At 42.9% G+C, this 20,979-nt stretch overlaps 1 protein-coding gene across 2 annotated transcripts in view; it reads right to left on the minus strand.

Moving 5' to 3' along the window:
* Window positions 1-6,120: 6,120 nt before the first annotated feature.
* Window positions 6,121-20,979, minus strand: part of SUCLG2 (succinate-CoA ligase GDP-forming subunit beta) — a 262,725-nt gene continuing 247,866 nt past the window's right edge. For both annotated transcript variants that reach the window (XM_082663227.1, XM_082663226.1), the window contains one exon: window positions 6,121-7,195. In XM_082663227.1, coding sequence (XP_082519353.1) covers window positions 7,080-7,195 — 116 coding nt within the window. In that variant the 3' untranslated portion in view covers window positions 6,121-7,079. The remainder of the gene's footprint in view (window positions 7,196-20,979) is intronic.

Below are 20,979 nucleotides of genomic sequence, written 5' to 3' on the forward strand. Positions count from 1 at the left end.
TTCCTTTGCTGCTTTTAACATTCTCTCTTTGATTTCTGCCATTTTAATTACAACGTGTTTGGTGTGGAGTTCTTTGGGTTGACCTTGTTGGGACTCTCTGTGCTTTCAGGACCTGGATGCCTGTTTCCTTTCTCAGGTTAGGAAAGTTTTCAGCTATTATGTCTTCACATATGTTCTCTGTCCCTCCCTCTCTCTCTTCTACTTCTGGGACCCCTACAGTGGGGATGTTAGTATGCTTGATGTTGTTCTAGAGGTCTCTTGAACTGTCCTCTTCTCTTTTTGTTCTTTTTTCTGTTTAGCTTATTTTCACTACTCTGTCTTCCTGTTCATTGGTCTGTTCCTTTGATAATATAAATGAAGAGCTGGAAAGAAAACCCAACCTATGCCTGTATTAACACATGCAACTCCTCATACAAGGCCTCCTACCTACCTATCTATCCATCCTGTATCTAGAACAGCTTTATTGAGAACTCATATACTATAAAATTCACCCTGAAAAGTATACAGTTCAGCGGTTTTTAGTATATTCAAAGAGTTGTGCAACCGTCACTGCTATCTAATCTCAGACCATTTTTGTCACCCCAAAAGAAAACCCATTAGCAGTCACTCCCCATTCTCCTCTCCTCTCCAGTTCGGGCAACAACTAATCTACATGCTACCTCTATAGATTTATGTATCATGGACACTTCCTAAAAGTGGAATCATATAATATATGGCCTTTGTGACTGGATTCCTTCATTTGGCTTAATGCTTTCAAGGTTCTTCCATGCTGTAGTATTCCTGTACTTCATTCCTTTTTATTCATGAACATGGATATACTCCATTTCTTTTATCCAGTCATTGGCTGATGGACATTTGGGTTGCTTCCACTCTCTGGAAAAACTTTCTGCAAACAATTTCTTTATTTTAATAGATTGCAGCTTATCTAGTCTTTGTCTGTAGCTTGTGCTCTTAATACAAGGTCTTTTAAACTTTCCCCTCCCCCCCTCAGGGGAAATAATTATAAAGATTTAGGGTACATGAATAGTCAACATTAAAAGACAACTGAAAATTAACTCCAAATAAGAACCTCCAAATCTTCCAGTCTACCCCAGTTTCTGTTTGATCTTTGAGAACAGATCTCTAAATAACTGCTACATAATGACTGTATTTCATTTCTTTCTCCTGTAGCTAGGAAAAGGGCTAGAAGGGCTCCCAGTTAAAAAAACAAACAAAAAAAACATGCCTGCACACACAAGAGAGGAACAAGAAAAAAGATATATTTTTCCATAGTTGGCATATAAAATCTAATTGATTTGTGATGTTTGGCATAAGGTACCTAAGAATTGCAACTGGCCTATTTTGAATATTAAAATATGAGACAAGACTTCTGGACCTAAATTTTCCAGAAGAATAATGATACTTCTATCTAAATTTTCTCCTACTTCTATGATAATACTCTCTCCAGCCTTCACCTTTCCTACCCCTCTGCCTTTTGTCTTGTGGATGGTCATCATTTTGTGTATCAGGGAAGGCAATGAATTAGCAAAAAGGCACTTGGAATTAGGTCCCTAGAAAATGGCCCCTGCCTTATGGCTTATTGTGCGAGTGTAGAAAGGTGCCATTCCCATTATAGTCTATACAACTTGTCCAACTGCACAGGACGATCTTTCAGCTTTTAAATTTTCCTTCCCAAGGTATAAGGTACACTAAAAAGGCAAACGATTCAAGCACCCAGCTTGCTAAACATCTTTGCCTCTAACGTTCTTTCACATTATCCAATGCTATCAGCAGCATAACTACACTGGATTTGGGTCCTTACAGGTTTAAAACAAAAAGCACTAGCTTTGGATTCAGAATATCAGACTTCAATCCTGACCAGTCACATATCGGTATTGTGTTCTTAGTCATGTTCTTACCTGCCCTGAGATACATACCACCTGTAAAACATCTCATCTGTAATAAAGGAATGATAAATTCACAGGGATGCTAAGAGGACTAATTAAGGCAACAGCTGTAAAGTTCCTGGAACAAAGGAGGCACTGAATCAATGTGAGCTCCTCTGATGTGAAAGTAATGCATAAAAAACCAGTAGATTTAGACTACAGAGCTGTGCTGTCCAAAATGGTAGCTACCAGCAACAAGTGGCTAATAATTATTTGAAATTAAATAGTCTTTAAAATTCAATTCTCTGTGCTTAATGGTCATATGTGGCTGTATAATGGACAGCACCAATACTTATCACTGCCATCATCACAGGAAGTTCTATTGGGCAATGACACACTAGAAGTGATAGAATTTCACAGGAACCAGAAGTCCAGAAGCCTAAATTTTTGCCACTAACTATGTAACTTTAGCAGAGCAACTTTATCTCACTATGTTTCCCCAAAGATAAAATGAAATAATGCCTTTACAACAATATTGTAAGGATCAGGTGCACTGAAATCACTTTTTCCTTCACTTTCTTATCATCTTCCCAGGACCCCAAGATTAAATTATGCACAAAAAATTCTCTAGCAAGGATCACTGTGAGTATGACTCGATAGGTACAGCTCTTTGGGAGTTCAGTATTCATAGCTATGATTTGATATTATTCCAATACACCTGTAAGTAGTTAAGAACAGCATATGTTCAGAAGCACAAAGAGTTATGTACAGGCAGTTCTTGTGGTGATGGAAAGAAGCAAATTAACATAATTTAAAAGGTTTCATTGGCAAATGGCCTTTTGCAGACTAGTCAATTTTCACAGGGTTTAAAATGCAAAGGTCAAATATCATATTTCCTATTTATTCATGTTTCACTTTAATGCCTAAATCTGCCTTTCCCAGGTTTGGAAACAATCATCTGTGCTGTCATTTTGAGGGTAATATATATAGAGAAGGTGTTGGCAAGCTTTTTCTGTGAAGGGCCAACAAGTAAATATTCTAGGGCCAGAAAATTTCTATCACAGCTACTTAACTCTGCTAGTGTAGCATGAAAGCAATCATAGACAAAATGCAAATAAATGGCATGGCTGTGTGTCAATAAAACTTTATTTACTAAATAGTCCCTCGGGCCTTAATTTGCCAACTCCAGATCTAGAAGGATATGGAAGAACATAGCCTTTCTTGCTCTTCCTCACACTGTTTGTTTTTTTCTTTTCACCACTATTATATGATTTTTCATTTATTTTAATTATTTGAACATATATTGCATCCTGTAAATAATATTTTTAAATATTTAATTTAGAAATGTCAAAACATAATTTTTCCTCTCATTTTATTAAAACCTTGAATAAAAATAAAGTAATTCTTTAGGATGATAATCTTTTTTCTTGCCGAAAGCAAACTGAGAGGGATGGACATAGCATATAAACTCTAAAATAACTAACTAAAAGTGATTCACAGATCCAGTCAGGTCATTTAAAATTTCCTGTCTATTTTACTAATTCATGAGTTGAATTACAACTTAAATAGAAAACTAAAATTGAGCAAAGTGCCTCAACGCCATTACCTCTTATGTGGACATTACTGTTCAAGACAAATAAATCAAAGTCAAATATTTAGATGACTCAAGCAGCATCTATTCAAAAAACACGGTAACCTGTATGCATGGGTAAGAATGGACTCCAAAGAAATGGTGAGAAATTAACAGAATAAAATCATGACATTTCAGAGTTGGAACAGTCCTTACAGAACAATTGGTTCAACATCATTGCTCTATGGTTGATGTCTGTAGTTATCATCTCTTATTTTTCTTTTCCAGAAAACACTGCTTCTTCTTATTGGATACCCAATTTCCTTATGGAATTACCCCTCCATTTCTTACTCTCAGCTCTGGTAGTTTGGGTGAGGGTGTTTTCGTTCTCAGGCCAACAAGAAGGTGTTTAACCCAGGCTGGACTCATCAGAGCCCTGTAAACTCCTGGCCAGAGGACTGGTTCAGGGATAGGTTCCTGACCTAAAGTTGATCATCTCAATTCTGGAATGTGTCTTAGAATTACCAGGAGAGAACCAACCTCAACCTCCTCCCTTCTCTTCCTTCCTCCCTTCCTTCCCTCCTTCCCTCCCCTCTTTCCTACTTTCCTCCCTTTCCTCCCTCCCTTCCTTCCTCCCTCCCTTCCCTCCTTCCTCCCTCCCTTCCTTCCTTCCTCCCTCCCTCCCTTCTCTCTCTCTCTCTCCACCTCTCCTTCTCCCTCTCCCTCCCACCCTCCTTTTCTTCCATCCTTTACTCTTTCTTGCCCCTGCCCCACTCCTTCTCCCTTAGGGATGCTAAGCTTGAGAATATGTACCTGGGATGGCCAGCAGCCATTTTGCCATCTTGTGGAAATGGGCTGCCTGAGAATGAAACCAACACAGAGACAAGCTGCTATGAGATGCAGAGTTCACGTTCTGAGGCTCTGAGTTTCCAGATCTAGCCTTGACTGTAACCAAAAATATCTGCCTTTTGTAATTACAAGAACAAATTGTAATTACATAATTACTATTTCTTTTTTCTTTAAGAAAGCTTTTTTCTTAAGCTTGAGTTGCTTTGTGCCACTACAAGAGAATCTATACAAATATGAGAGATTATTCAACCCAAAAAAGTGAATGTTGGTAAGTGAAAGGGTCAGGACTTTAATCTCCTCTAAATCTGATGCTGGTTCTAGGAGACAGACATGGTAGACTAGCAAATCCATTAATATCTTATGTGCAAAGCAGTTTGGGTAAAAAAGTGTGTACTACTTTTCAAGCTTCTTGGATACTGAGTACTGTGTTTAGACTGTCAACCTCCTTTTGTGGATATTCTTGCTTAGGATAGGGCCAAGTTTAACAAATACTAATCAAATTTAAAGGAAATTATTTTTCACCCTTACATATAGTACAGCTGAGACAAAGACTCGAAGGGGATGCCAGAAGGTCAGAAAATGTAGGGCACCCTGGAGGAGGTAATGTATGGACTTCAGATCCACAACCAACACCAAGTGCCCCCACTTCTACTCTGTACTCAGTATAGCTGTGGCTACACACACACCAGAAATTCAATCCATAAAAATTTATGGAAGCTATAATGTGCTGAGCAACAGGGATACTATGCAAGCAACATAAACTCAATACTTGGAGCTTCCAAGAAAATAAAGCTTCCCACTTATTTGAAAATAAAGGGCTATTTGCTTGTTATTAACCCTGTTATAAAATAATCACATGAATGGTTTAATTTCTTTATCCCCTCCTCCAAACTGTATTGATTAGAAACATCAATATGTACAGCCATGTGAACACAAGCTTTTACAAAGGACAAAAGAGTCAAATATGTAGTTTTTGTCTAGATGACAGAGTATACATTATTTCTTTTACAATACTAACTAGTTAATCTATCAAAAACCAAAACACACTTAAAAAGACACTGTTAATATTTTTCATGCATTGCATAACAATTAGGAAAGGACGTAAGATTGATCTATCAAATGAGCTCTTTCTCCATGGCAAATATGGATCTATAAAATAATGACTTTTAAACTTTTGTCCAGGGCTTCCCTGGTGGCACAGTGGTTGAGAGTCCGTCTGCCGATGCAGGGGACACGGGTTCGTGCCCCAGTCCGGGAAGATCCCACGTGCCGCGGAGCGGCTGGGCCCGTGAGCCATGGCCGCTGAGCCTGCGCGTCTTGAGCCTGTGCTCCGCAGCGGGAGAGGCCACAACAGTGAGAGGCCCGCGTACCGCAAAAAAAAAAAACAACTTTTGTCCAGATATAAAATTTATGAGAACAATGTAAAAACTGGTTTAAAAAAAAAAAAAAAAAAAAAGACCAACGAAAAGGTTTGGTCTGTGACACATTTGCACATTGAGAAGAAAACTGTTAATGCTGACACCTGAGCCTCATATATGGGAGGAGGTTATGTCTGTGTATTTCCTTATGCAAACTGAGGTCACGTTTTAACCTATTAGACATCTGTGGCACTTACCTGGGCTTCTGGTGTGTATATAATGTTCATTCTTTCATTAAATAATCTCTTAACAGATATGGTTGCTGATAAAGTTGAGTAGAACTGGAATAATCCTGGGACAACCCAAATCTTCTAACTTTGGAGATATGCCTAAGACACTAAGGCCAGTGTCTTAGTAAAAGAAAAAAAATGTTTGAGGAATAAAATGGATTAAAATAAGAAACACAGACATTAGAGTTTACAAAACAGAGGATTTTATTTGAATTTCTGTACAGATAAAAATTTACCAAAATTTAAACAAAAACCTGAATCGCATTCCCACCGTAAAAATGGACACTGCAAAAAAGCCGCATTCTCCCAATTACATTTTCCCAGGTGGTAGATTCTGAGGGAAAATGGGAGGGGAGAGAAGACAGAGACACTCACAGTGTAATTTAATTTTCAGTGTTGTCTCATCTTGAAATGAGCGTCAGAGATTTCCATAAGAATCAATCTTCTTCAGTTTTGATATTAAAAGGGACACTTCTACTCCAAAATCACAAATAAGGCTTCTGGCTTTATTTTTAGTGGGAGGTAAACAGCATATTCAATATTAAGGCAAATGGTAGATTACATGTATGGGGTACTGACTGCAGATCTTTCATTGTAAAATATATTTTGTAATATTTATGGATTTGCTAAACATGTTGGAGTTGGAAATTGTAAAAACTGTTGCAGTTTATAACACCCATCTGTTTCAATGTCTTAGCTGCACCTTTTGGTAATGTAATCTTGTCTGATTTTTTTTTTTAACAGCCTGTGATTTTTTGCTTGTTTGTTTTGTTTTTTTTAATTACACAGGTCGAAATGTTCACCAAAATTGTTGTAAATGAACCAGGGCCTGATCTCACATGCACACTGGTTGGCCACAAAGACTGCTCCCCAAAGCTGGCAAAATAATGCCTACAGAGCCAGCTCACCATGACAGGGAAGTATTAGAATGCACGGCATTAATTTAATGAAGACTGTAAGAGAAATCAGATTATTTAGGCTGTTTAGATATTCAAGAAAATACAGATTGGAGTTTTTTATACAGTGATTCTTGCTCCTTCCTTCTCCGTTTTTTCCCCAGTGGGATAACCATTTTCTTCACAGTGATGAGAAAACCATTACTTTTTATGGGTAAATGCACTTCTTCCAAGGGATCAGGACAAAGACATCACTTCTCAGCCACGCTGGCCACAGCTTTCTTGGCTGCATCCTCCAGGTCGGCGGCCGAAGTAATGGGGAGTCCGCTGTTACTGAGAATGTTCTGGGCCTCATGGACATTGGTTCCTGGAAGGGGGTGGGGGGATGGTGTACAGTCACTGAGATGGAACTGGAGGTGGTGCCCCAGGAAGTTTCGTACAATCTGAAATCATGGGATGCCCGAGTCTCCTAACACCATTTAATTACAACTCAGTTCAGCTTTTTACGATCCAGATCTGGCTATTTAGATATATCCAGATGACAAACTTATTTTTTTCTTCTTTTCACCTCAAATGCCTGGCATTAAAAAAGATACTGCCTGTATTTTCTCTGGCATTAAAAAAATGGAAATATGAGGTTCTTAGAAGACTGTGAACAAAGAAAGATTAACAACACCTTGTTCAACTAGTTTGAAAGAGGAAAATATTCTGAAGTGGATTTATCCCTTGATTGAATAGTCTGAATACGGAGTCTAAAGAAAAAGTTATGTACAAAAAATGAGCAAGAGAATGGTAAAGCAAGGCATTGGGACGGTATGGAGTACTGGCAGTAATACGTGAGGATGCTCAGGACTGATCTCTCTGTGGTCTTTCACCAGGAAGTAAATTAAATTCAGGTTCTAATCAATGTCATTGACGGGAAAGATGATGTGACAAGATCTGTAGCAAGTGATGGTCCAGCTAGAAAAAAAGATGAAAGATAGGACTTGCAAGAGGCTAATGGACATTCTTTACTGATAGAAGCTGAAATTTCTGCTGATAATCCACACTCAAGTGGACTTAATGTGGTTCTGGCCCATTCCAGAAGTCTTTCATCTTAATGATCTCTTAAAACGAAGGGTCTGAGTTGTGACCCAATCTGAGATCTGAAGTTCAGAGAATCTGCCCACCTAAGGCCATGAATCCACTGCTTGGAGACAATGACAGTATTCAATGTGTCCATCTATGCTTCTTCCTCACTCTATATAACAAAAAGGTCAGATGCCATGAAAATGAACATTGTAGCCTCTGATGATGTCTCTTGGCCATTCCTTGTGGATCTGTAGCATTTGCGGGCCAAGCTACCCTACCCAAATGTGTTCTTCGATGACTATTTAACATGCGAAATGCTCTTCTCTTCCTTCAGTGTGAACAAGCCCCTGGGAGAAATGTGATAAAATTTAAGTGTCTTAATGAAACATCTCATCTTACATCATCTCCCATGCTTTCATCTAGTTAGCAAGACAGAGCCTCTTTATAAACAAAGACCTTGAAATATAGGCCTCGGAGGACCTCAGAGTGTAAATTAAAAGGAGGTGCTCGGTCAGCATGTTTCATACAAAAAGGCAAAGGCCAAGTTAAGGAGGAGCAGATGAGCTGAGAAGGTGGTGCAGTGTTGATCTTCCCGGGACCCTGGGTCCACCAGAGCCATGGTGAAGGGGACACTGGGCACTGTGTCTTCGGGTCAAGGCTGACTCACTGCAACTTTACACAGGAATCTGACCAATGGCCTCTAGGGCAAGCAAGAACTTGAAAGGTAGGGAAGTTGTTACCTAAAATTCCCAGCCACCGATCCTGGCTGGCCACTCTATTAGTTGCATAATTTTGGGTAAATCATTTAACTCCTTTGTGCCTCAACTTCTTTATCTCCAGACATAACATTGTGATCATCTTCCTCATAACTAGTACTGATTAAGCACTTGCATACCAGTGCAATGCTAATCTTGCACACCAGATATAATGCTAAGTGACTTACATGGGGCATATGAAAACTTTACAATGACTATGAATAAATCCCATTGTCCCTGTTTCACAGATGAGATAACTGAGGCACAGAGAGGTTCATAGGGGAACTTCTCCATAGTCACACAGGTTGTAAGAGGCAGAGATGGTACTTGAATCCTGCTCTCTTTAATTATGTTCTAACGACATGCTGGTCTGTTTCCCTGTCTTTAAAATGAGGTAATAATGCTGGTAGCACAGCTTGCCATGAGAAGCAAATGAAATAATACACGTGAAAGCATTTTGTAAAAGGCAAAGTCTCTGTGGGAGTCATGGCTGGCTGTCTTCCAAAGATCCATGCTCCTCTGCTACGGGGGGGAGAGCTACTGCTGGGAAGTGGCTGCCCAAACAGGAACTGCGTTTCCCGGGTCCCCTCGCAGACGGGAGGCTCATGTGACTGAGTTCTGGCCAATACACTGTGAGCAGAAATGAAAAACATGCCCATAACATCTCCACTGGTACTCTCTATATTCTCTCTCTCTTGGTTTTCCTTGTCTGTCTTCTGGAATGCTGTCAGCTAAGACAACCTTGGAAGACACTTTTTTCAGATGACAACGACTCCCTCAGCCCGGATGCTTGAGTAACCCTGTAGAGCAGAGCACCTGGCTCACTCACTGTCTCCGACTTTATATGAATGAGAAAGAAACTTCTAGTATGTTGCCTCTGACATTTCAGCACATACATGTTGTTACGGGAGTGAGCATTACTTTAACTAACATACTACTTTGTAAGGGTGGGAGGCAGCTTCTAAAATGGCTCTCAAATGATTGATCCCAACTTCTTGGTGCTCACGCCCCTTGAGTGTGGGCTGGAACCAGTGACCTGCCTCTAATGAACAAGAATATAGCAAAAGTAATGGAAGGTCACTTCTGAGACGAAGTCCACTTTCTGTGTGTTCACTCTGACGAAGCCAACTTCCACGTTGTGGGCGATGGGCTGCCCTATGGAGAAGCTCACGAGGCAAGGAACTCAGGGCAGCCTCCAGCCAAAAGCCAAGGACGAACTGAGGCCTTCATTCCAACAACCCATGAGGAGCTGCATCCTGTCAACAACCATGTGAGTGGGCCTGGAGGCGACCCTCCCCAAGGCAGGCTGCGACAGGACCCCAGGCTGCAACAATGTGATTGTACTTGTGACAGACCTTGAGTCAGAGGACCCATCTAAGCCGGCCCTGGATTCCCCACCACAGAAACTTCGAGATGATCAATGTTCCTTAGGTTAATCAGCTAAATTTCGGGGCAATTTGTTTTACACTGGTACTTAACTAATGCAGATGTAAAGATTTATTATTATTATTATTTTTTTGCAGTACACGGGCCTCTCACGGCTGTGGCCTCTTCCGTTGTGGAGCACAGGCTCCGGATGCGCAGGCTCAGCGGCCATGGCTCACGGGCCCAGCAGCTCTGCGGCATGTGGGATCCTCCCGGACCAGGGCATGAACCCGTGTCCCCTGCATCGGCAGGCGGACTCTCAACCACTGTGCCACCAGGGAAGCCCAAAGATTTATGATTTCATTAAGAACAACCTCAGTGTGCATTCTGATTCATTTGGTAAAGTTTCAGCCAAGGTCCCAGAGGTTGAAAAGTAGGACAGAGGATCACACTGTGGGAGGTGTTGGGTAGCAAGCTAAGGGATTCCAACATTAACCTGTAGGCAGCGCTTTCATGGAGTAGTGACGCAGCGTGAATCAAAGCCCTGACAGACACAGAATCGAATCAGTCTTTGCACCAGGAGGTCAATGCAAGTTAAATATGGAAATGTTCATCTCCTTCAACAGAGACATGGACTAGAACTCACTCTCCACCTGGCCTCCAACCTGCCAGGGAACAAATCTACGTTAAGATACAAAAGGCTCTTCTCCCTCTTCCTTTCTCAATACACAGCTCCCAAGATCCCCATGCATTGCCCCAAGAGGCAGTCTCATCTGCCTGAACATTCCTCACCTTCTAATCTATCTTTCCTCCACGTGATTCCTCCCGTGGGTACAGGTCTCACCCATGCCTGCCAAGCTCTGTCTAACTGGACTGAATTAGCTGTGCTAGTAGTAGCCATAATAATAATAAAGGCAATAATAGCAGCTATCACTTAGCATGGGTCACACACTGTTCTGGGGTTCTAAGTACACTAGCTCCTTTGTTCCTCAGTAGCAACCCTGAGATAGCTTCTATTATTATCTTCCTTTTACAGAGGAGAGGACTGAGGCACAGATAAGTTAAAGGCTCGTCTAGCGAGCATGGCTAGTAATAGTTAGGAAGCAGTGCAATGGGCATTCAACAATGCTTGAAACATCCACGCTATACTTGAATAAGTCCTTCTTATGATTTTGTAAATATGTGTCATCATCATCGTCATAACAACAATAAAAAAAATCTCTGATTTACAAAGTCCTCCCACATTACTCTATTTGACCCTTACAAGGACTCTGTGAGGTCGATGTTTCTAAATGAACTTGTGAGTTCGGTGTTTATAAATCAGTTCTTTTTTTTTTTTTTAAGCCAAGAGCAGTGAGGCTTAGTTACTGATTGGCAGGATTTGGTTTCAAAATCCTTTGCTTTTCAGACGCTATTTTGATTTCCTGGTGACTCCTGTTTGACATTTAAAACACACAGCACTTTCCTATGCATGAGATCATCTGAACCTCAATGAAGCTATAAGCTATTTAAGAACAAGGAACACATACAACTAGGATGTCTCCTCTTTCCAATCTCCCCTTCTGGCTAAACCTTCCATCCCCACTGTCCCCTGCTCTATGAGGGACCACGGGGTATTCTCTGTCCCAAGGCGGACCTCGATTGTTCCCAAGACACTGACTGCACCTCATCCAAGGGTGGTCCAAACACAGACCATGGTCATTAGCTTGTCCAATTAGATTTGCTCTCCAGAGAATCTCAATGAGTAGTTTCCATGAAATAGAAAGTAGTAGCATGAAAAGGACTTACCAGTCACAAGTAAGCAGGTAAGAGAAAGGCTGTGCAAATACTCAGAGGGTGAAAAAGTCAAGCGAAGAGACAAGTGCTGGAATGATGCTCCTGAGGTCTGCCGCCAAGTCAGGCCCTCCTCTTCCTGAGGGCCAACTTTATTACGGTTCCTGCCCACTGAAAGAACTGTTTGCTCATGTTTAGCTGAGCTCCTTTCCATGTGTATGGTTGAAATAAGCTCCTGCTCACTTTTTGGGGGGAGGGATAAATGGATTGATATAACCAACTAGCCAGTTCCTTAATTAATCCCCTCTTCAGCACCCAACGTAGCACCAGATATTCCCAAGGGGGAAAATGACTGACAAAGAAGTCTGTGAACCCACAGACAAGCTGCGGCTTTGGCCTGCTGTGCCCTCCAACCGGAGCTCTGTTGCCCTCTCTGCTGGGCAGACACCGTATGTCCATGGGCTACCTGCTTAAATGACATTTCTTTGGGGATGCCTTCTTGTCACTACATCCCAACCCCCAACCCAGAGTAGGGGACTGTAAAATGAGCTTCTAGAATACTCTGTACATCTAAAATCACAGCACTATTTGGACTGCTCATTGATGTTGCTCTTGTCCCCATGAAGCACACACTTCACGAGGGCTGCCACTTGGTCAGCCTTGCTCACCACGTACCTCCAGGCTCAGCACAGTATCCCACACGCAGGATGTGTCTGTAGATGGACTGAAAAACTACAGATGGGCTCATCCATACAAAGTGTGCTCGAGGCGGCAGCAAGTGTGGGTGAGTCCTCCTCTGACCATCTTGCTGACCCAACACCCCCAAATAACACTTTTTCAGGAGGTTGAAATCAAAACCCCAAATGGCCTGAGAGAAAATGAGGAGGGTTGCTCCTGAGCTTTCTCTGAGTTCTCAGGGGCTTCACCTCTTTCTCTAAGAAGGCCCATGTATTAACTGGCTGTACTGAGTGCCCTTGAGGGAGGACTCCAAGCTGCTGCCACTGCTGGCCGCCCAGGTACAAGAGGCTGCCGTGCTCAAGGTTAACAACTAGCCAGCGGGGCCAGGGTAAGAGAGGGTGGGGCAGCGCCGCACAAACACACGGCCCTTCTCTCCCTCCAGCTACTCCTGCAGGGCCATATCAAAATGCCTAATCGCTTCATCATTCCAGGATCCACTAAAGTGAATTTTAATTATACTTGCAGTTACACTTTAGTTACAGCCTTCATTATTAAGCACACACTAGGCATGCTCAGAACCAAGCAGTTTTGGAAGAGAACCTCGCCCTGAAATATAAAGCTCGGGCACAGGAGTATGAGGAGGAAGGGGGCACATACAGAGGGGCCTTGGTCAGATGCAAATCTGTCACGTGAGGTGTGTGTGTGGGGGTGTCAGAAACAGAGGCAAGAAAGAGAGAAGCACACACAGACAGAGACCAGATGAGACAGAAGGCATGGCAGAGCCTGAGGCAAGAGAGTCGAAAAGAAAGAAACAGAAAGAGAGGCAGGAGAGAGACACACAGAGAGACAGAGAGGGAGAAAGGGAAAGAGACAAAAAAAAAAAAAAAGAGAGAGAGAGAGAGGCAGAAGGGATGAAAGAGGAGACTAGAGACGGAGACAACTAAGAGAATGAGAGACAAAGAGTCAAACAGAGAGTGAGGGGAAAACAAGTGAGGTTGCCAAGTCCCTTCTGCAGCAGCCCTACCCTGACCCTGCCAGCATCTCCCTTCCAGCACCCTGACTGGTTTCTGCTCGGCCAGCAGGGCTAGGGACAGGCCAGGGAGAAGCAAAGCCAGGGCAGGCCCTGCTGCCCACGGACCCTGCCTTGGAGAGGAATTACAAGTCGCTTCCTGGTTCCTGTTGAGAGAGCAGCTGGAAGGGGAAGAGGGGATGCACAGAGAAGAGGGTTAGAAAGAAAAACAGCAGTCACGGAAATGAGGTCATTGGAAAAGAAAAGAGGAACAGAGGGAGCCTTGCTGGTTTGCAGATTCCTTTTGTTAATGATATTATGTGAGCATTTCAGGTTAGTTTCTTCTTGATTCACCAAGTGACTGACATCTCCCATTCCCTCCCCAGTTTTTATTTCTAAATAGAAACCATCATAGCTGCTTTAAACTGTGACACAGAATCAAGAGTTCCAAACAGACTGTTTATGCCTGTGCACCCAATTACAAAGGAAATTGATCTCTTCCCCACATTTAAATTGTGCTGCTGACATGCTCTAATATTTATTAAACGCTGCATTGCTTTTTAACGAGGCTGCAGGACAACACTTTTAATAACCACCTATACAGTTAACTGATCAACTCATGCTGGTCGAACTTTAGGCATTTCTTCATATCTGCCTGTTGAAAGCCACTCAGCTAAATCATTACCTACCAACTGCATGCCTTAAAAACAGCAATATATAGAGAGTCGAAGGGGACAGATTTTAAAATGAAATCTTGCTCTATTGGTAGAGGATATTATAAAAAGAACAACAATAATTATTAAAATCTTTAAAAAATCTCCACCTCTTCTGCATGATTTACCACTGACTTCCTGCCACTGGGTGGAGTGAAAGAGCTGTATACGGAGATGCCAGGTTAATTTATCAAAATTTGTTCTTTGCTTTCATTACGTGGAGAGAAGACAACAGTAGTGGATACAAATTACAGGGCTTTGTTCAAAAGGTGCAGCCCCTCCCTGCCACTCAGGCCAGCTTTTTATTACAGGGCTGTGAAGAAAATCACTCTCTAGTCAAAGGGTGCAGAAGCTGTCTTTTTAAAAGTATTATATTAATAGGAATTCAGCTTTTTAAAAAAGAATACAATAGTTAGCACTTATTCAGTATATACTAGGTATAATAAATGTTTTTTGGACAAGTGACTAAAGGGGCTCACAAGTATCCTATCAGTTGAATCTTCACAGCAACCCTAAAGTTGACATCATTTTTATCCCCACTTTACAGATGAGGTGACTGAGGCACTGGGAGGCTTAGGAACTTGCCCAACATCCCCCAGGAAATCACAGGCTGAACCAGGACTAGAACCCAGGTTTGTCTGACTGTAAAACCACATGACAACCACATAGCCTTGGCCTTTTAGTGCTAGAAGGAATCCCAGGGCTCCTTTAGGATAAGTCTCTTGTTCTCACTGGAGGAAACTGAGGTCCAGACATGTGAGATAATTTGTTCAGTCTAACAACCAGTGAGCCGTGACATACCTGACACAGCACTGGAGGGCTGGTGCTGTCAGGGCTAGCAAACCATGGCGTGGGGGACAAACCCAGCCTGCTGCCTCTTTCTGTACCACCTGGCAACTAAGAATAGTTTTTACATTTTTTAAACAGTTGGGGAAAAAATCAGAATAATATTTTGTGATATATGAAAATTACATGAAATTCAAATTTCAGGGTCCATAAATAAAGTTTCAGTGGAACACAGCCAAAGTGATTCATTTACAGATTGTCGACGGCTGCTTTTGCGCTACAGTGGCAGAGCTGAGGACTTGTGACAGAAACAGCATGGCTCATAAATCCTGAAATATTTCGACCTCTGCTTTGAGTAATTGAGTCTTTTTTTCCCTCCCCCTGGGATAGGAGAGGTCAGTGGAAGCAAACCAAATTCTATAAAGCAGCAGATTCCTCCTCAAATGTTCACGGTCCCTGTGCCCTTGATCCTCCTCCATCATTCTTTCAAGTGACAATCAGACAGAGGAGGTCCATTTTCTTGGTGACACGTAAATTTAGAAAGCTTATCACATCTCTTGTGTCTTGTTATTATACTGTCGGAAATGGAATAATTCATTGAGGATGAGAGGCAAAGCTCCTGCTGCATCAGTGGCCCTCATTCATCTGAGATGATGGGCATCTTACATCTAGCACCTTGCAGGCAGCCAGCGGAGTCCATGCATATGGAATCGGTCGAGTGTGGACAAGAGCTCAGATAAAAATGACAGCTGACATTTATTGAGTCAGGGATCATTCTAGGTTATTTTAAAACTAATCTGCTCCTTACAATAACCCTGTGAGGCTGTCATATTTTTATTCCCATTGCACAGATGAGGAAGCTGAGATTTAAACTTTGCTCTGTTACCAACTAGCTGAGCAACCTGGGAAAGTTACTGCAGCTGGATGAGTATCTTACTGAAATACCTTGTATCACATTTTATAAAAATTGAAGATAGCATAAGATAGCCTGTGGGGCTGTATCATGCACACCTACTTGCCTCAATGATTTCTTCTCCCTTGGTAAGAAAACACCGAATGCCCAGGGTGTGAGTGTGACAGGCATTCCTATGATGACAGCAGGCAGTGGCAGGAAGCGGAATGCCAGGTTTTTTACATTTCCATGAATGGTGTGTATGCGTTTATGATCACACAAGCAGGTTTAGGATCAAGTCTGACATATAATTGTTGAGGGCTTATGACAGGTACCTATGCTCTTGCTTTCAACTACATGAACTCTCAAAAAAGTAACACAGATATTAATGCAAACCAAAGGTACAGGAGCCTTAATGTTAAACTAAAATGGGAGGAACCCTCTGGCAAGTAGGACACTTTATAGTTCTGCACCTGCTGGGATAGGACTGTTCTTATAAAGAAGGAACATTCCTACATACGCCCTTATCTATCTGCATGTGGACTTCCCTTTCACACCTTCCTTGAGTCTACCTCATGGCTTTCAATCCATGCATTGATATATTCTAATTTAAGGTGACTGCAGGAATTTTCACAGGTAATTTCGGTGGTGTGAGACTTCTGTCTGAAACACTGGCTTTGGAACTCCACTGCTGCCTAAGAAGTGACGTGACTATATCACTGCGTAGGCTCTGAATGTATCTGGGAGAAATATTTTCCTGAGTAGACGTCATTGCTAATATTTTCCTGAGAAGAAGTTAGATTTGGAGAGCTTAATATTGCCTGTCAAATGCTTTGTTGGCTCCTAACGACATCTTTCAGAGCTGAGGATGGAGGGAGATTTAGACACTGGTACCATGGGAAGTTTCCAGAGTTCTAGATCTTCTAGTTCTAGATCTTGGTCTCTTCTCTACACCAGGCAACAAATGATGTCCCACTGTTTGCTTTCGTAAAATAAGATTTACTGTGGCACCACCACGCCCATTCCTTTCTGTACTGTCTACGCTGCTTTGGCACCACGACGGCAGAGCTGAGTTACTGCGACAGGGAATACATGGCTCACAAAGCCTAAAATCTGGCCGTTTACAGAAAAAGTCTGCAGACCTTTCTGCTGCACCATCCAAATGTGTGGCCCTGTGGCCCAGCCTCATTTGGTGCTTCTCCAGCTTGAAGCTGCCACTTCCTACTTCTGAAGCAGGGGCAGTTGTATTTCTAGGGAAGGAAGTCCCACCTATGCTCTCTTTGAATCAACAATGGCCACTAGCTTGGCTCAAGGGCCCTCACTCTCCTTACCCACATCAGTAACGATCAGAGAACTCTTTTCTGCTGAGCTGGGATATAGTCTCAGAATCTTTCTTGGCACAGACTGCAGGCAGCCACTGCTAATAAAGAGAAGGTGGCGTGAGATGAAAGCTATCTGTCTTCCCTGTTCTAAAACATTCCATGAGAAAGTGAGTCTCTCTGCTTAGGTAACTCTGCCTCCAGACAGCCTCAAGGTGGCGCTCTCTGGGAGAGGCTTATTACACCTGTCACCTGTAAAACAGCACGGACTGAACCTGCTTCAGTCTCTTCCCTGAGAGCAATGTTTCTCTCTCTCTTTCTCACTGATGGCTGATCAAATATGACTTTCAAGGATTACATAAGGAAACTGAGGCATGAAGAAAGGAACTGACTGGTCACAGAGAAAATACTCAGGGAGCAGATGGTGGTATTGTGAGGCCATAAGCAGGATGCAGGATATGCCAGTCCCCATACCTGCCATGTTCCTTGTTAAAGTGCTCCACCCCCGGCTTCCGCTCAGGAAATCAACTTTGGGCTCTTGTTTTTGAAGAGATGTCCATTACCTAGACTGGGGTGGGCACCTGACCAAAAGGCAGCCCACTCCTAAGGTGACTAATGACCTGCAATGTACCTGAGGGGGCGTTTCCTTCCCTGTGGAGGGGCAGTCATTGGCATAATATGCCTTGTCTCTTCTTCGACTCTCATTGGCTCCATGGTGGCAGCGGAGAGCCTTATCCGGCTGAACTATACGAAAGGAGGAAGTCGGCATGTGCAGCCCAGCCCCTCCCTCTGCCTTTCCTTTGACACGCTGCTCACAGTGAGCCCAGGTCATCCTCTGCCCCGTGGTAAGAGACCTGCCCAAGGCCAGCAGTGCCCATGAATGGCTGTGGAGAGCTGCCTAATTCTGGGGTTCAGAGTAAGAAAGCTCACCGTTAATAATATAGCAAGGTACCTCCTTCAACTTCTTTGTTAGTAACGAAGGTGATATTTTGGTTTCCTTAGTCTTTTTTCCTATTTCTCACCAGGATCATAACCCAGATGGGGAAGAATCTGTTGGGTCCCCTCAAAGACCCCAACAACACGGCCTAGTTGGATGGGCTGTAGACAACAGGGGGGATGGTTATTACATAAGCTTAAAAGATGGATGACCTGTGCGATCTGCACTTCTAGGGAACACAGAGGGAGCAGGCTGGCCTTAGCGAGAGGCTGAGGGGGTAGAGTCACCAGGAAAGAACAAGAGGGAGTGAGAAGGTTTGAGTAGGGGGCTTTCCAGGTGCAATTCCATTAAAGCCTTACACTAAACCTCCTTTTTATTAAGGTGGTCGGAGAATCAAGTCATTACATCCACAAAAATAAAACAAAAACAAAACACTGCATAGCACAGAGGCCATCTTCCTCAAAGGAGCCCTAGTCCTGTAATTACACTGACTACTTCCTTCAGGTGCAGTAGGCTTTTTCTTGCGCAAGGCAGCAGATGTCCAACACGATATAAATTTCAGTTAGTCACGTGAACTACCTAGGGGTAAAATGAAAACTCAAATTGCCAAATATAGTAGCTTCTTTGTCTGGAAACTTAAATATTAGATCTCAGAAAACTTTAACTAGTCTAATAGTTTAGATAGGTCCTGTGAGACGCGGTCTAAGGTTTAAGTGTGATGAAGTTTAAGCATTCATAAGTGTTTATCGATTTTGAAAATAAGAGGATTTAAGGCTCGGTGACAGAAAAGGATTGTCTCCAATGTCACTGTCTCCAATGACACAGGGAGAAGATGCTAGTGATTAAAAGGAGGAGAGGAGATAGATGTCAACGTGAAGTGAAATTTGTCCCAGTAAATAATCACCCACAGCAGACAGTGAAGGAGGGAGGAGATGAAGAGAGGTGAGTGGACACTGGCAAGGCAGAAAGGCAGGTGAGGAACTGGGTGTGTAGAAAATGGGGAGAGTGGGAACAGAGGAAAAATGGGAATCACAAAGAGAGAGGAGAAAGAACCCTCCTCCAGGAGCCACGCTCCCAATGACAGCCGCACCAGAACTGAAACATGGACAGAAGGGAAGATGTGCTTGGTGAGGCTGGGGTGCAGGCGGGGACCAGGTCCATCTCATCTTGCAGGGAGCAGGAACTGAGAAAGGAAGAGAAGATGAAAACTCGGTACAGAGCACAGCTGGAAAATGTGCAAAAAGGCCAAGAGGCCGGGGTGTTATCAGACGCAGAGCCAGACACCGGCCCTGCTGGGCATCTGCCCTCACTCTGCCCAGGATGGTGCCACCACTCAGCTGGGGGTCCCTTAGTCTCTGCTGACTCAGTGTAAAGCAGCAAGCCTAGGGCTCAAACATTCTGAATGAAAATTTCCCAAGCTAGTCGGTCACAGGCAGTCTGCCAAGGGTCACTTTCTGATGGGAGTCAGAAGGATAATCTCCTCTCTGGGTCTCACACCCTAGCATAACTGAAGCCTTGCCGAATGGACGGCTGCCAAGTAGACAGACACAGCTGAAAGCTCGGTGGCTGTCTCTTAACGCTTGAATGCTCGGGGTTTCTCTTCCCCTCAAGCAGACCAAACCATCACACAGCAGTTTCCCTGTGTCCATGCTAAGGACACTTGATTTGCATTCCTCTGGCTGTGGCTCCAATCTGTCAGTATTTCAGGAAGCAAGTATAAAGAAGTGTCCACGGGCTTCCCCGGTGGCACAGTGGTTGAGAGTCCGCCTGCCGATGCAGGGGACACAGGTTCGTGCCCCGGTCCGGGAGGATTCCACATGCCGCGGGGCGGCTGGGCCCATGAGCCATGGCCGCTGAGCCTGCGCGTCCGGAGCCTGTGCTCCGCAACGGGAGAGGCCACAGCAGTGAGAGGCCCGCGTACCGCAAAAAAAAAAAAAAAAAAAAAAAAAAAAAGAAGTGTCCACGGAGAACAGGTGCTGGTGCCTTATCAAGAAAGTAAGAGAAACAGAAGACAAAGTTTCTGACTTAGGGTTGTTTACGTTCTCAACTTCAGAGAGAGTTTAGGGACAGTAGAAAGATTGGAAAGGATAAGGAGGGAGACCACAAGGGATTTCTGTTTCTAAAGACATCTGGAAAAAGAGAAGCAAAATGTTTATGTTGCTGAAACAAAATTTTGGTATTGGGTGGAAAAATCAAATTGAGAAGATCTGGCTAAGAGAAACAGGATCCAATCCGCAGATTATCTAGACTCATTATTATTTCCTTATGAGCTTAACTTGGAATCATAATGAACACCTGAGAGAAAAGCAAATTCCTCTTCAGGCATATTTGAGACACAGAAGTTAGCTGCAGATTGAAGTGGGACAGCAAGAAGGGAAAATGAATTCTAAAAAAGAAAAGTTCTCTTAAGGTTTTGGCAGATTCTGATCCAGAACCATAAAAATGCCCATATGAAATCCAAAGCTTTGGCTAAAACACATCTGCACACTGAATACTCCAAGTTGTCAATAAATGCCTGTACATTTCTCAACAGTATCAGGGGTTGGGCTGAATTAACCATCTAGGTAATTTCTGTGCCAAGTATGAATACATTTCAAAAAGGAAAGAAAAATTAAACTCATTTCATTTTATTTGTTCTTCATTCTAGGAACAACTGTCTACAAAAGCTAAACTCCGCCACCCCGCCCCCAAAAAGTGTGCTTCTTCAATTTACCCAGGAGTCTTTTGAATAAAAATAATCCTGTGTCTCAGCTGGTAAATTCTATTCTGATAAGGCAAGTAAATACATGTAATTATAAAGTTACAATTCTCAAAGAGGAGAGTAATCCTTCCCTTATCCACTGGTAAAACAGC

Source organism: Grampus griseus (assembly GCF_964374135.1).
Source record: "Grampus griseus genome assembly, chromosome: 10".
NCBI lineage: Eukaryota > Metazoa > Chordata > Mammalia > Artiodactyla > Delphinidae > Grampus > Grampus griseus.